The following is a 17,519-nucleotide window of genomic DNA, read 5'->3' on the forward strand; positions in this document are numbered from 1 at the left end:
GCTATCTGTATACGCTTATATGCTTCATCCCTTTATTTATTAAGCTTTTATTTTACATGGAGCATCAACATTTTAAACTATCAAATGCAGATAAAAGGGACAATGTAGAATGTGAATTTCTTCTCAATGTCTTTTAAATTGAATGACTAATGTTGAGCAAATCTATATTATGTAGAATTATGAAATGAATACATACAATTAACTTTTATTTCATGACAATAATGACTAACCAATTGGTAAATTGCATGTCGTTATCCATAAAGTAAAATCGTCTTTCGGAGTCCATGCATTCATGAGGACAATATTTTGGTCTAAAATTCTTTCCTTTTTCCCTCTAAAAAGGTCTTTCTCCCTTTGAAAGCTAAAACCAAACATGCTTATTTTGATGCACAGGTTTTCTATTACTGCAGTTGGATCGTAGCTGATGTTATCTTTGGAACTGTTGGTCATGCAGGCTTTATTTTCAATTATCAAAATTCAGTCATAATTAATTGTGAATATCACTATCAGCTGACAGTTTTTCCAGGCATAATCTTTATCTTGCCGGTCAGCACATAATCTAACTTGATTTTAGCCATCGTGAAGCTTTATCCACTGCACATACTAAGTTCTTGATTTCTTACATAACAAAAGAAAAATGTCATCCCTCTTTGTAACACTAAAAGTTACTAAATACTAGTTTTATGTTCCAGGGGAGGTACCCTCATTACTCTTGTAAGATCATACTACCAATAAGCTTCCAACGACTCTTTACTGGATTTCCTATTGCCTATATCCTGACATTATGAAATTTATTGGAAGTGTCAGAGGCAAACCCGTCGCTTATCATTTTGATAACCACTGCAATATCTATTATAATTGTTCTTATTTTTCTTTTTTAAGGCAATTGAGTGGGCGACCTTGATAAGATTTAGACGCATGAATTCCTACAAAAAAAGAGGTGCCATCTGCTTGAGGTAAGCCCTTGGCTGGTACCTACCCTCAACAAGTTGTCCAGGAAAATTTTTGCTCCACCTATATTCTGCTAATAACTCGCCTTAATGGTGAAAAAGAGATAGACAAATCGTAATTCAATCAAGAAGAAGGAAGAAATTTCTTCAACCCACTTAATTTGAATATTCTTAAAAAAAAATTAGAATAAAATGATGAAAGTAGGGTCTAGGTTCCTTTACTTTTCTTAATTAATTATAAAACTGAGTTAAGTAGTCTCTGTTTATATTAGTGAGATTTACTTTTGCACAATTTATGTTTAATTCCTCTTCTAGTTAAAACAACACTCCCGAAATAAATATAACTAGTGAAAACATCATGAAAAAACTAAAATTCCAAGGAGATAGATCTCAATTTTTATATCAATTTTGTCTTTAGCAATTTCATCTAATTCTTTTCGAATTGAAAAATATATCAGGTCATTCTTAGAAAAAAATATTTTTATCGATCTTTTTCAAGATCTAAATAATGAAATTTGTTCTCGATCGCTCGGTATGCCACACCCTAATAAGAGGGCACCATGCTATAGAGTCTCCAAAACTTTGACGTGTGTTTTGCTTCCTGTTATAGCAAATCTCATTTGTAAATTATGTCCAGTCTTTTCTATAATTGCTAGAGCGGTCTATATGATGATCCTTTTGGAATGCTGAGAATTCAAATTAGTATTAGAAAATTTAAGACTAGCATATGTCCTTGAATTTTGCTAGTGCAAAGGTAAACTCATTGAACCATCAACTATTATAGAAATGATCCAACTTAACCCAGTTATTAAATGATCGGGATTGGATTTATCATCTTGACCTAGTTAGCTTGTTTCAATTAGATCCCATCAATGTTCTTGCAACTTGATCCATTTAAGATCTATTTAATATATCGATGATGTTTAGGACCTATTTAACCTAATTTAACTTAGTTGATTTGATCTAAGCTCTTCGTTAAACAAGTTATGTAGATCAACTTAGATTACCTGTTTAATAAACGGATTAGGTTCGGGTTAATGGGTCTTTTTCTAATACCTTCATCTCAAACCAAGTCGATCTATACATGATCCATTGCCATCTACAAGAGACTTTACCAATTCAATGACTTAACACCCTTCATGGAAACATCACTTTCTACTTCCCACTTTTTATAATTTTGAATTACAAAAATTCTATGAGCAACTGGTTAGTCACAAAATTTTCCTTGGGCCATAGGTGCTGGATTGGAAACTAGTGACATCAATATCTCCATGCCACTTGGCCCGAATTTTTTCTTTTTGCCTTTTCCCTTTTTGTTTTTGTCTGAACAATTGGTTGGCTGGTGGCATTGTTTTTACTACAAACATTGTGCTTGTGAAGATGCTTGGATGGGCCAGGCAAAGTTTTAGATCTTCTTCTGAAATGATCTTTTACAGTATCCAATTTGAGGGAGCCATGTTAGCTCTCGTTCGTTTGAACAGAACGGTGATAACTGTTTCTCATTTTCCATTTGTAAAAAGCATATGACTACGTAAAAATGTTTCTTTTCTTCTTTTTTTGATCTGATTAAGTTTCAATGAGTGAAAGGCCCATGTATGACTTGATCGACTATAAATACGAGATCATTGCACTTCATTCTTTCTTTATATCTACAACAGAAGAGTTTGATCCAGAATCCTCCAGACCTCAACTTGAACAAAATTCCTCCATTCCAGATATGTGCAGGCTTTTCTCGGTTGTGCTAACATTTAGGTTCATCCAACACCTGGGGGGTTGGTTTTAAATGGAAACACACTCGTAATTAATTGTTTTCAGCTATAAAAAAATCTGCTTCATAATTAAGCTATATAAGAATCTCATGCAACCTTTATTGAAAAAAAAAAAAATCATCTAACTTGAGTTTTGGAGTACAGAAACATCAACTGCTTTTTGCATGAACTCAAGGATATCCCATGCACGATGTCCTGCATCACACCGTAGCACTCAGTGAACTCTCTGCGGCAAGTCTACCATCAAAATTGAAGCAGCAATGATGGAGCTTTTGGGTTTTAGCATGTCAACAGAGATCAAGTTATACAATTACCAAGTGCATGTATGCTGTCTAGGAGTAAATATACTCTCAGATGCCTGTAAATAGATGCATGCATGCACATTCTGCCTCAACTCGAACTCAAAGTAGATACCTAGGGGTATTCCCTCCAATAAACCATTCCAAGTGGCTCTTATCCTCATCAGGATGCCCGAAAAAAACCAGGGATCCACGCATAACGTGAGTGTAGTCTGGAACGGAAACCAAGTATCTACATGAAGCAAGAAATCTTTCAGCATTTGGAAAGCCAATTCACACATAAAAAGGAAAAAGAGCAATTGCACATAAGAAGATTGTGCATGCTATTGCAACTCTGAAACTTCAAACCTGTTATTCCACTTAAGCAAGCTGTGCCTTGATGAATTAAAACCACTGTAGCACAGTTTGATTATATACAGAGCATTTTTCGCTATGTATGGTTTCTTCTAAAACTGTACCAAAACTGAGGCAATTACATTTTGAAATACACTCTATACACCAAAAGAAACAGACAAGGCCTTTGATCTGCAAGCCAAGACCAGTTTCATTCCTGAAGACTAAAACCTCTTTATTCTTTTCTATAATTTCAATTCTTTTTTTAGATATTTTCAACCAAATTTCCCCCTTCCCTGTATCGTTTTCTTCTTCAATGCCACAATCCTCTTTATGGAGAACCTCCATCTCAACACAGATAACAATGTCCTCCATCCTCTGTAGGCTTTCCCATGGACAGCTGCTGTCCGTGCTGCTGACATTGCAAGGAAGCCGGTGACGGCAGTTCCCAGGTCTGCCGAATCTGCACCAAGGCTATGCGAGAGCAAAGAGATGTTAGAATTCATATACTGCTGCAAACTGTCTTCACCAAATAATGCCTGGTTGCCACACTCGTCATAAATTGAAGGGTTGGAAAATTTTTCTAGGTCTCTGGAGTCTTTGAAAGCATCCCGGCCCATAAGACTCTCTGACTCGGCTTCAAATCTAGATTCCATACTATCCACACCTTGCAGACCATAAGCATCTGAGGCCCTTGTGACCCCTATGGAAAAAATGTCTGGTGATGGGATGCTTGCATGAGTGAAACCAAAGCCATCAGCTTTAACAGGACTTGGGAAAGTGTTGTACACATTATCTTGTGAGGATCGTGACCCTGAGGCAAAAGGAGGAGGTGCATTTGAAGTGTTGCCCAAAATAGATCCAGTGTCACAGGTCAGCACATCATTCCAATGTTCAAAAGCAAGTTTTACAGCCACTTGTGCTTCTGCCTGTTGACATGTCCAATAAGTGGGAACAACTTTTACTTCTGATTAATGAAAAAAGAAAAGATCCTGACAAAGAGGTAACAGTAAATGAAAATACACACCTTTTCATTATCTGAAAGATTATTCAAAGCAACAAATTGCTGCTCAGAAATTAACCCCATCACTTGTCCCACAACATTGAATACAACCCCAGGTTTTGTGTGACCATTCGGATAGTAAACATGCGGCTGATCACTGATTGTGCAAGTCCGAGCATGTTCCACGGTGACCTCCCACATCTTAGTAGACATGCCACTGCCCAAGATCTGCATAGCTTATGCAAAGAAAGGTGATGGTTAATGCGAATATGATGGAAGATTTATATTTGTTGATGAAATTTACTTATGCCATAAATGCAAATAAGTAGATGTTTAATTATTTAATGGCTATGATAACCACAACCAAAGTATAATGAGATATGACAGCAGGACTAGCGACTAGCATCATGGCATGCAGCACTGTATCACTGCTGATACTTTGAACTATGAAAAAAAATTAATTTAAAATAAATAAAAAATGCACAGACTTTTGTTTTCCATAAGCAACTATAATTGCTAGTTAAGTTGGTGAAAACTTGAAAGCATAAAACACCAAAATAATCTACTAAAAAACAATAAAGAGACAGGCTAATACATTTCGGAGCCTTGTTGCATCCATGACCAATAAGGTCAAGAAATCCTTGACAGTATGGATATTTTCACTGCTCAGACGCTTGTGAAAAGCACCATCTTTACCGATTTTCTCTAGTCGCCAGACTTCATCCGAAAGTGATGGGGGATAATGCTTCTTGTACACTGCAAAAGGAAATGAAAATTTAGATGGCTATAGAACAAAATACATGTAAAGCCAATTAGGTAAGCAACCTTTGGCACAATAATATTGAAAACAATATGACTGACAAAGAAAAAACAAGCAAAACAGTGATGCCTGACTAGTGAGGAAAAGAGAACCCCAAGACTGGACAGTTTGACGACACATATCTGAAATTCAGTGAGCTGTTAAAATCAGGCAATGTCGTGGCTCATGGAATCATTAGGGTGCCTGCAAGCTCTGTCCAGATATTGTAACAATGTTATACAGACGGATTCCTGAGCCCAATGTTGTATCTTTCTTGAAGGCCTTTTGTGGCTATAACCCTTCAACAAAAAAAACTCTAACCACATGGAATAATATAGCATGTATACCTCGCATGACAGTGTTTCCCTTTCAGTTATTCATCTTTTTTAATGGAAGCTATTGCATATAGCATCCTTTGAAATGCAGGGATCTCATATATGTCATGTGATAATCTCATCTAGTGTGGGATCAGGTGAACCATATAGTTAGAATTAGGATAACACAAACTCGTACGGACTTCAAGGAAAGTTCTCAAACTTTTTGACAAAAACACACATGCAAAGATGCATGCAAACATTGGTAACAGATCCCATCAAACACCTTTCCACTTTGTTATCTTGAACCTCAACAACTTCTAAAGATCAGAAGTTCAGAACACTCATCCGTTCTTCCATCAGTTTGAGTATGAAAGCTTGGCCTCTTAGATTGTCCTGTGCCAAGAGGATATAGTGATGAAGAATCAACTAAGATGGTGTGGGCATGTGTAGCAAAGACTTGAGTAACCTCAATATAGAAAGGAGTTCCACTTTATGTCAAAGGTCAAGTAGAAAAGATCCAAGATAACCTTCAAAGTAGTTTGTGAAAAAGCATTCACGCAGCCCTAGTAGCTCAGCTTCATCAATTGGAATGTTGATGCCTGTTTTATGCATACACTTTTACACACGCACACACACACACAGAGAGAGAGAGAGAGGGAGAGAGAGAGAGAGAGGGAGACTGCAGAAATAAATAAGATTGCAGTCCAGAAATTCCAACACAAATTCTCAAGATTTGAAGGTCAAAATACAGCATTATAAACGAGATCATTCAATAATAGGATAGCTTTTTAGCTGCAATCGATAATAGATTCATATTATATTCCACATTACATCAGATCAAACAGTAGGAAAAACAACATATTTCCAACACGAGACATGAAAGATGAAAATGTCATTTTTTCTAAAAAATATAGATCAACATATGTGTTATAAAAATCATGCTTTATTATGAAAAATAATTCCATGAATGTTTTAATGAAAAATAACTTTATTATGAAATATGAATCTGATCATGCCATTTAACGTTTTCATTTATTTATGTGTATGTTTTAAGAAAAATATATAAGTTTTCTAAAGGCTTTCAGATAGCTATGTATGATCCCTAGAATTGGAGAAATCGACATCCTAGAGCTAGCATCCAACGAAAACAGCCCTCCGCCAATGGGTTAAAGTTGGTAACGAATACGAACTATGATATCTTGTCGATTAAGAAGATGGCCCTATCACGGATTATAGTGACCATAGCACAAATATCTATGAGCAATGTTTTGATCCATAATAAGATTAAATGATGTGAAGAATGATTTACAAATTTATTTGCACTATAAACAAAACTATGTTTATGATAGATGGATGATTTGTCCATGCATGATTTGTTTTATGACTTGATATACTGTATTATGAAATGCTTATTTTGGAATATATGTTATTTTTCTTAAATGATGCATTTACATGAAAAAACCTATACTTGATTCGGTAAGGTAAAGTAAGATTTACTTATTGAGCTGTCGCTCATATATTTCTAGTTTTATTTTTCTCTCTCCAAATGAATAGGGTTGATAGGAATGAAGGATGATCCAAGCTTAGAGTTCACGCTAGCAAGCTTGGCGATTTTGTAGAAGAATTTTAGTATTTTAAGTTGACTATGAATTTGTAGTTAATGATTTTTTTTTTTTGAATATTGAGGATTATGGGTTTGGTATTTATGTTTGGATTTAGACGCTCTGAACCAGTATTGGTTACATTTAATGGATAATGAAATTAAACTTCTATTTATTATATTTTGTTTGAGATGGATTTGAAGGTTAAATGTAATGTTGGCTTCGTGTTATCGTGGGTTGTACCCCTCGGTAGCATGTCCGTGTTATGTTCTGAATTTGGGGCGTGACAAAAATATGCTAAATAAGTACTTACAACAACCAAACTTGAAATGAATTTTTTTCATTAGTAACAATCGTGCTATCAATTATCAAATAAAAACTAAGCACGTGTTGTATGGCTTGCTCCGTATTTTTCTAAGTGTTCTTATTTTGGATTAGCATATCAAGATTTTCTACAAATTATCATGCATATCACGAGTTTCTCTACATATCAATTGTGTATGTATATATGTAAAATGACCTGTTTATACATATATTTTAAAGGCACTATTAAAACTTTGAAATATAACTTAAGAATACAGTATGAAACAAACATATAGAATATGAATTATAGCATAGATAATAACATGTCAGGCATCTCTTTTTCAAGCTGATAAAGTCAATAAGCAAAAACATCCAAAGGCTATTCTTCTTATGTCTAATTAACATAGGTGCATCAGCGGCATCCCATGAGTAATTCAGCATGAAAAAGTACCATGAGAATCTAGACTAATGAACAAGAATACTAATATACATGACGTAAACAATCATACAAACAGAAAATAAAAAAAAAAATTTGATAAACTTACACTCTCCACGATGATCCTTAACCATGAATGGTTCAGTCCTGGCTTCCCTTACTCTCATTCCACTAAAGTAGCCATCCACAACCTTTGCCCCTAGCCTGAATTTTCGACTTCGAGTCCAGCTGGAGTTATCAGTAAAAGACAGCTCTCCTATCACACCAAACCCTTTATTAAGTTCTACAAGGGCATCCCCAGTAAGGAGTGATCGCTTGCCTTCCCTTTCCCTAACAATATTACTTCTAAATTCCTCGTATGTCCAATTCTCCTCTTCACCACCTTCAAAGTCTCCCTCTAGAACTACTATTTCCACCTTCATCGAGGACTCAGGACCTGACACAACAACTTGCCCAGTCAAGGCATCAACTAAAGCTATAGTTATGACTGAATAGTCCTCTCCTTCAATTCTACAGCCAGTGAATATTGGAAGAGAAAGCTTGTTGTTGAACTGTAGTTGTAAAGTTCTTGAGGTGGATGGAAATATCTGCTTTCCACATTGTCTGTACAATAACAAAGAAAACTATCAAACACAGAAACATGTTATCTACAAATTTAGTCAAACAGTAAGATAAGGTTTATTTTTGTTGAGTTCCAAGTAGAAACATTAATGTTCATCAGTAAGTGTCAGTTCTCACGGAGTCATGCTAGCCAAGTGGTTTGCTAGAGCCAATTCGACTTCTTCTTTTACCTGGTGAGAAATGAAAGAGAATATGAATTAAGTCTTCATGCAGCATTCTATACACACTCTCTATAGAATACTTATAAATGTAAAATGCAGACACAAAAACTGAAAAAAGAACTCTTGCACAATCCCTTTTTCGTCACATCTTATCTCATCATGATATCAAAAAGAGATCCCAATCAGAAAAACAATGACCACCACTAGCAAAAGACAGTTGACTCCTACAATCTGCTTCAAAGAAAATAATAAGATCCTGACACTTGCTGCCAATCCCGCAACATCAATTTTATCCTAGATCACCGTGTAATTTCAAATCAAAACCTGGAGGCAAAGACACATAATAATACTAATAAATGCATAATGAAAATGCAAAAACAAAAGCACTCTAAATGTCATCATCTTTGACAAATAGGAAAATGATATCCCAATTCAAAACTCGTCCCTAGCAAATAATATTTTTCTCCAAAATCTATCCTCCAAAAGAATTCCTAGATCTTCTTTCTAAAAGAAAATGATTCTGATTTATGTTCTTTGACATGCATTTTTCCCAGACTTACCATCGTATAAAACACGGCATTTTTCCCTGATATTGCTTGTGGAAGGATTAGATCCTGACTAGCAATAAACACAACAAGGTAATGCTACCTCTAAACAAAATACAAAGCCTTCCAACCTAAGGACTTGTACACCGAAGTTAGCGTTGTGCACTTGATTCAATGAAACATTAGTAGCATAATTGAACAATGATTGTAAAAGCATATGATCACGATCAGTCGAATCAAACTCATAAGTAGCATCACATGTAAATTTAGAATTTAGCTGTTTAAGAAGATATCAAAATCTGGACCTGTACTTAATTCTTTCAACACGAAGGGAAAAGTAAAAACCTAGACAGCTGGAAAACTAAAGCAACCCTACAACCAAGGCAATTGTTGACATCATGGCATGCACAAGATCTTCAACTTATGGCTGTCACTAATTACTGTAAAATAAACAATTACCTTCAAATTAAGTGATTTATCTTTGAGAAGTAAGATCACATACAAGTTGTTAAAAAAAAAGAAATTGTCCTTGTGTAATATTAGGTTATTGATAAGGACATCAATTTGCACAGCCATCATGTACAGGATTCTGATTTAACATATTAGCAAAAGTGAATGATCCTCTAAATACAGGAATAATTATGTGACATTAACTATGAGGCAACACCATTATTTTTAAAACCAAATTGGATGGAACTAGCTGGTTCAAATGAGTCTGACTCGGACCAGCTGCGTACAGATCCAATCTGGCAAAAAAGTTGATAAACTAATGAAGCGTCTGATCTAGACAGTCCTGTATCGCACGATGTGGAAACTTAATGAGCTGGCACAGTAAAATTTATTTAACATGATAACATTAACTTCACTTAATAAGAAAAGAAAAATGGTTGCCTTTTCCAGGCTTGATCTTACTACTTTTTCAATACTCACATACCGGTCTACCAGTAGGCTATCAGTTTTAAGGGGCTGATAATGGAAAAACAGACTACTAAATAGGCCGCAAGTTGCCCACGCTATTATCAGATCTTGAAAAATACAAATGATTTTGGATACCTTGTCCCATAGCCAGGTGACTCATAACAACGTTGAAAGGGTTGAATGTATTTTTGTGAAACCTTTAAAGTCTTATTCATGCTCTGCTCAGCATGGATTTTAATACCAGAGATCTCATCTATCACATTGCAGCTGATACCGAGATGGACCATGATATTGAAATCTCGGCCGAAATGGAAAGTAAAACAGGAAAGGACTAAGATATTTGCTGATAACTTTGTAGCCGAGATATTTAAAAATCAGCAAAAGTCCGAAGTTACTACTATTTTAGGAAACTAATTTGAATATTTGTAGTTAGAATTAATTTAAGATGGTATACAACTGGTTAGAAAATCTCAGCTGACATTTTGATATCATATAGGCTCACAAAGTGGGATGTATCATATTACAGTGGGTGCTAAGGGCCAAGATAACAATTACAACGTATCGATGCATCTCCTGGCTCTCCAACTCTGCTTTGTTGAGACTGTGCTTTCGTTTTCCTCTTCCACTTATATCATCCGCTTTTCTTTCTTTTCCAATCATGCCTTTTATAGATGGTGTTAGGGTGGCAAACAAGTAGCATGTGATGAGACCCCAAGCATCCAAAAACCATGTGAAAAATAATCTCCATAATTATATAAAAAAGTGCTAGATAACGGATCAAAATCATCAATCAGATACGCCTTTCTGTTAGATCCATCACATGTGACAGAACCATAGCCATCAATAAAATCATTCACATGCATTGCTTGTGCCAAACATTACTTACTAAACTAGCTAGCATGACTGATTACTAGTTTTTCAAACAGAAATAATGAAGCCCGAGCCTGTTAATCACCTAGAAATATACATGCCCAATTAAGATGTGATATGATTGCATCATGGTGCCTAAGGACATGATCTAATTGATCGTTGTATCGACAAGTTGGTTCATGGTCCCTTACCATAAAAATAGCTATATGTACAGCAACCAACTATGAGAAATCCACCGATCCACATATGATGGGTGAACAACGAAAAATGTGTAACATAATCAATAGCTAGGTATGGAAAGGAGGGCATGGAATACATATGGTGAGCTACAATAATGCTTAAAGAATCTAACATAGCCAGATTAAGAGATATTGAGCATACCATGTTGTTGTAGGATTTCATATAGACCCTTATGGTCCTGGCTTATAAATGGACCTTTATGAGCCACTAAAATGTCTTTAAGGCCATGACCAATGCCCCAGTTAGTCCTAACGATCAGGAAAAGAATAGCAATAGCTAAATGATGGTGTGCAATATCGCTCAGCCATAGGCCCCCTGTTATTGGATCTAATCCTCCACGAAAACTCAAGAATTCTTTGACCAATTCAAGGTAAAAAATGGAGCTTGCTCCCTTGGCAAAACTAGGATAAAGTTGAGCCAAAAGGCCCCGATTCAAGATAAATTCATGAGGAAGTATATCTCTTTAGTATCAACTCCAGCATCGAGAATTGGTTAATCGGTAAAGATATATGGATTTGGTAAGATGATAGACATATGTAGGATCATAACGTCCATACAATTGCTGGTATATAGTGCCATGGTTCTCCTAGGGCATGTCTGGTGTTGCTTCTAGTTTTTAAAAAAGTTATTCTCACAAAAGGAGAAGCCAGAAGCTAGGTTTTTCCTAGATTCACCTAGAAGTGCTTTTAGATTTTTTTCTATTGTAGAAGCACTTTTCATTTATTGTTACAAACCCACCCCTCTTCTTCTCTACATCCATCCTCAGCATTTATTTGCCTTTCATGGTTAAGTTCATAGCTTTTGATTGCAGGCACAGAAATTTTAAACTCTTTATATTATTTTGTTTATTTCTGTTTATCTTTTCCTTCCACACACACATTCCCATTACCCCTTATCTAAGATATTAAGCTCCAGCAGTCTTTCATGCCATCATGTGCTTTCAGGTACATTCATGGCAAACTTTCAAATTATAATCTACTATGAATTTGTAGTGGATGTTTAGTTTATTCTCAACAGCTTTAACATGAAGATAATAGGTACTCCCATCCCACCCAAGTTTATTGTATGAAAAAGCTATACAATATAACCTAATGTGTTATTCTAATTATATGACTGCCTAGGGAATTTCTTATACTCCTGAAACATCCCAACACTTGCTCGATGAGTAACAAAACTCAATTTCCAAAATCTGTGTACATGAGAAATTTGTACACACTAACTCTTGGGAAGTGGATTGAAGAGAAGGCAGCTCTAGTCACTTCAATGCGTCCAGGCTTCTAGAGAAAAGAATCACAAAAGTAACAAAGTTTTTCCCGTAACAAAATTCAGTATCCTAAATGGATGTTCCCCAACAAACTCCTATCACATTCTCCCACTTCCCTAGAGAGAGAATCCACTAAAGAAAAGAAAAGAAAAAAAGAATAAAAAATGGAAAATATTTATTTTTTATCTCCAACAATCACTCATGATTTTCTTTTCTTTTTTAAAATAAGAAAACACAAGAAAATATTGAGCAACTTGTACCGTGCAAAGGATGGAGGTGTCTCATGGACTAGAACCTCCACTTAGTGTTAGTTTAAAGTTTAAATGAATTGGAGGTTACGAATAGTGAACATAGTCACAAGGTAGAAGCATTGGATCAGAGATCATAGTATAGATTCAAGATTAATTCGAACAAGGTAGTGAATCACCACCATGCACTAGTACCTTATCAGAGAACAACTCAGCTCTCATAGTCACAGCCTTACAATAAATGTTCATACAGTAGAATAATTTTCAAGCTATTTTGACACATACAACCATGTAGCTAGGATCATGGCACTCAGAGTATTAGTAATTTTATCATCTATATGGAAACTAATAATCCACCAAATGGATGTAAAAAAACCACCTCAAATGGAAAACCAGAAAAAGAAATATCTACTATATAAGATACACATTATAATACATAAAAGCATAACCATTCAACCTTATAATACATATAACATATGTCATATGTTATCAATAATATATTTAATAATATATACAGATTAAATAAGGGTAATATAGTTCCCAAACAAGAAAATATTTATAAACTTCATAAATAGTTATGTGGATTTACACGAGAATCAAAATAATGGCATGAGAAACTTGATCAAATCTATGTTACATAGACTCAAGTGCATGTATCGGGTGTTGGTACATGTCTAAGCATCAGAAAATCTTATTATTTAAGAATTTCTTCTTATAGAGCCGTGTCCAAGTGCCATACCAATGCCAATGTTGAAGTGTCAGGTGCAGGTACATTAGGCTAATTAAAGGGTCAAGTAACATAGGATGAAACAGTTTCATCTTTCGGGTTTACAATAAATTAGCATAATGAGCTATTCGACAGTAAACTAAATAAAAATAATTAGTATGTTGATATTATATCTATGTATAGGAATATGTTTGAAATAATGTTTGGTTAAGGGATTTTCATTTTCCGGCTGCTGGAAACTCACCCAAGTATAGTCAGGTTAGGTTCAGGTTTGTCATCTGCACCAATTAGGTCAGCAATGATGGTTCCAACATTCAAGCAATTAGACCTTTCATACCATAAGGTGAGACTAGATGGTTTAGAGAAATACGGCTTTCTTAAAAAATAAAAAAGAAATGGCCATCTGTAAGATGTTTATCGTCGTTCTTGCATCTATTCTTGTTGAAAACATAAAATATTATTGATACAATCTGTCAGTTTTATCCTCTTTCTGTCGATTATATTATTAATTATTTTGAGCAGAGGTCGACTGCTTGACTCTACGGGCAAGTGGGAGGACAACACAAAACTTCACCAACCCTTGCAATCCAACTATTTTCACCGACATATTTCAAGTTCATGATCAAGAGGCAGGAATAGGAACACTCACAACTTTTCGAACCAAAGGTTCGAACAGCTTCTGAAGCTGGTCCAACTGAATTGCCTTCTCCACAATCCTGACAAGCATTCAAAAGAATCCCCTCAATGCTCAGAAGACCAAACAAATCCAGCACTACATGAATAGACATAAAATCTTTAAAAAAGAGAGAGAGAGAGAGAGAGAGAGAGAGAGAGAGAGAGAGAGAGAAGATGGGAAAACACCGACGCTCTGAAGGAGGGAACCTTCTGGCGCTTCTCGTCTGATCCCGCCTTGCTCCTCTCGGGCTTGCCCCCCTCGGGCTGCCGCTTCTGCGACATCTCGCTCGGGCGATGACGGGACTCCGAATACCCTCTTCCCCCCCCCGGCACCTACTCTATCGATCTATCCTTTCGATCTCAAAAGTCTCGCCGGCGTTGGTGCTGGGATTGGTGCTTATCGCCTCCACCGCCGCCGTCTTTTGGTGCGTACCCTCTTTTGGATTCTTCTCTTTTCGCTTCCCTTCCCTTCTCCTCCCTTTAACGACGCCTGTAATCTCGTTTTTTAAGTTAATACCCTGTGAATTCGAGTGGGCTTCTTCCTATACTTATGTGGAGGACAGAGAGAGGGAAATTGGAAGAGAGGAGGAGAGGGAGAGATGATATGAAGGTGAAGTGGGGCCCACAGAAAGCGCGTCTCAGAAGTAAAGGCGTCGCCATCCACGCGCTTGCGAAGAGGGTTGGATCTTTCACACGAAGGGAGTATTCACCTTCCTTCAGGCGAATCCACCGTTGGCTCATCCGCTGATCGCTTTGAGAGCTGTGAGCATGGGCGATCCGACGGTGGATGAAGGCGAATCCTTCGTACAACCTCCTCCCGCGCTTGTACCGGACCGGCGGCGTCGCTCCCACGGCCCGGCATGCCGGACGTTAATTAAACAGCCTTATTTTAAACATTTACTTGAAAATAAGTTTTTATTTAAAATAAAAATAATTGAGTAATTCATATTAAAAGTTTTTTTTTTTTTTTTTACTACATGGCATCGAAGGATTAGTATTTGCAAGGGAGAGTTATTGTGCGCTACAAAAACAAGTTTCATTGATTCATGGGGTTTTTTTTAATATATATTTTTCAAAGTATTGATTGAAATAACAAGAATCTCAAAACTTGTTAATAAAATTTTTTATTATTAATAACAAAAATATTCAAGCAACGGCAGCTTTGGAAAGTTGTACCCGCCGTTTGTTCACCGTAAGATTCGGGTGCTTTACACGTGTCTAGGCTTATGTCGGATCCGCCTTTTTTTTTTTTTTTTTGACTGTCGTACTTTGCCACCGTCCGACCGGCTACTCTGCTTTGATAACTAACCGTTACGAAGACCGCGACGAGGTGCGCTGTTGGGTGCTGTGTTCCCTCGATCGTCGTGACTAATCAGCATATCGCACGTGTCCGATGAAGAGGATGTAGGCTAAATTTTGCGATGAGCGATGGTGGAAACCAAGCAGCAGATCCGCAGATTTACATATTTAACTCATGATGGTTAAGCATAAAAGGCATTGAATGAGTTTCGCAGCGGACGCTTCCGTGATCCGTTGGGTGTGAAAGTAATGACATATCACGAAGGCCCCGTGCTGTGCGGATCCCCCAAAAAAAATATATCCTTACAGAAATTTTTATGTAACAATATCAGCAAATTTTGACTCCATTGCTACAAAAAGTCATGCATGTCAAAAATAATTGACTTTGTGATCGGCTCTAATTGACTCATGCTACAGTATCTACTAGTCCGTATAAGCTACGGCTTAAGTTCGTTCTGATACTATTTAGTACAATTCAAAATTTCACTTAAAAAACTAACTGAAATATGTTATTTTAGTTTTTTAATTCTATATAAATATCCAAAATACGCCTGCATGGCTAGCAATCTGAGAACTATAATTCACCTTACACACTCCATAATTTTGAAGCAGGAGCGGATATTTATTATTATTATTATTATTCCGCTAAAGATGAAGACGGTTAAATGAGCGAAGCCAGCAAGCAAATATGCCGGGCTCCAGCTCTGCACATTTGTTGACACCCATGAAAGCACATTCATGTGTGAACAGTGGGTATGAAGAGATTGCAGAAAAAAACAAATATGATATCATGGATAGATCTAATCCCATGTGTAAGAATGCCCATTAGTGTGTAAATAATGTGATAATATCCAATATCAGAGTCAATCATGCTCAGGTTATTCCATGGCATGGTCCATTTCATGAATGATTTGACGATGACAATCGACATTCTACACCGAAGACGCGTGGATTAGAAAAATTGTGTTAGACCTCGATGAAGCCAGATTTTCTATTTTTTGTTTCAAATTTTTAAGAAAGAAACCACTGTTAAGTCATCACGCCCTATCTTTCTATGCCTCTTCTTCTCCCTCTCTGAAAGGAGTTCTTTTAAAATACAAAAATGACATCCAAGTTATCTAAAAATCCAGAAAGCCATCCACCATCCCTTTCAGTCTTTTTTTTTGTTGGCTTTTTTTTTTTGAGTATTATGCATCCTGAATCAATTTTTTTGTTCACGAGTTATTCGGATTTGGAATACTTCTAAGGCATCAAAGAACTCCATTCTCGGCAAACAAGCAGTAAAACAACTCTTCATCTAGTTTTTTTTATTTTTCTACCTATTAGTTCTATTTCCTAATAGCCCGAGAATTTTGCCAAAAAACTAAAAGAGCTGTAGGCTGGTTTAGCTTTGTAGCATCTATAAGTAAACACGTGCCGTTGGTCTTGTTTCTGTGAATTTGTGTTCATTACAAGACTCTATTTTCAAATTCAAAAAAGCTGAAACCTCTCAGATATTTTATTCTCTGTTTCTTTTCTTTAGTTGGATATTTTTTCAGTCTCATCTTATCCATAGATTTGTAGACTGTCCATCTTTGTTCCTTGTCCCGGATTACCATATTTATTGAAATCTTTTATCATACATTTGATATATATATATATCGCAGAATTACAAAAGGAAATACGAGAAAATTAATCTCAATTCATAGTGTTCTACAAATATTCTGCCATTTACGATAAAGAAATGCACCAATTATGAGATCAGTCATGATACCTTATAATCCCATTTTGAAGCCCCTGCATCGTAATCCTGAAGGTCCTTTGGAATGCTCCGTTCTGCCATTCAGAAATATTAACTTATGAAGCTAATATCAAAGTGGATATGGAACCAATGCATGCTGTATAAACACAGGTGCACAGAAGTTTAACACTATTCTGCCATCCTGACATCGTTCTCCTGTCCATAATAACTTCAAATTTTATATTGTCCTCCAAAAGCTAAAGACTAACAATTTTTTCTATATATACAACAAAAGTTTTCCAACTAAACATACAAGACAATTATCACGATTTTGGATAAAGCTCTGCAATAGCCCTAATAGGAGAGGCAACCTTGTTTAGAAGAAAGTTGCCAACCAATGCCCTCAATTTACAGCCCACAA

General features: G+C 36.1%; 1 protein-coding gene across 8 annotated transcripts; it reads right to left on the reverse strand.

The window, feature by feature from the left end:
• Positions 1 to 2,768: 2,768 nt before the first annotated feature.
• Positions 2,769 to 17,302, reverse strand: LOC103723851 (Calmodulin binding protein-like protein). 8 transcript variants are annotated; one of them, XR_005506984.2, is made up of 8 exons: positions 14,270 to 14,633; positions 14,054 to 14,120; positions 8,549 to 8,601; positions 7,920 to 8,413; positions 4,950 to 5,110; positions 4,379 to 4,582; positions 3,367 to 4,280; positions 2,769 to 3,250 (listed from the first exon to the last, which is right to left on the reverse strand). XR_005506984.2 is itself a non-coding variant. In XM_088706315.2 (7 exons), the coding sequence occupies exons 1-7, from the start codon at positions 17,158 to 17,160 to the stop codon at positions 3,627 to 3,629; spliced, it is 1,662 nt and encodes a 553-aa protein (XP_088562441.1). In that variant the 5' UTR covers positions 17,161 to 17,302; the 3' UTR covers positions 3,345 to 3,626. The 8 variants fall into 8 exon arrangements, 6 of the variants coding, with proteins under 6 accessions (XP_088562441.1, XP_038971927.2, XP_038971928.1 ...); XR_015970974.1 differs by having other exon boundaries at positions 14,054 to 14,176; positions 14,287 to 14,598; XM_088706315.2 differs by lacking the exons at positions 2,769 to 3,250; positions 14,270 to 14,633 and adding an exon at positions 17,132 to 17,302 and having other exon boundaries at positions 3,345 to 4,280.
• Between the last annotated feature and the right edge of the window lie 217 nt (positions 17,303 to 17,519).

Source organism: Phoenix dactylifera, chromosome 11, assembly GCF_051530095.1.
Source record: "Phoenix dactylifera cultivar Ajwa chromosome 11, Ajwa_hap1_PhDact_Kaust_v1.1, whole genome shotgun sequence".
Classification (NCBI taxonomy): Eukaryota; Viridiplantae; Streptophyta; class Magnoliopsida; order Arecales; family Arecaceae; genus Phoenix; species Phoenix dactylifera.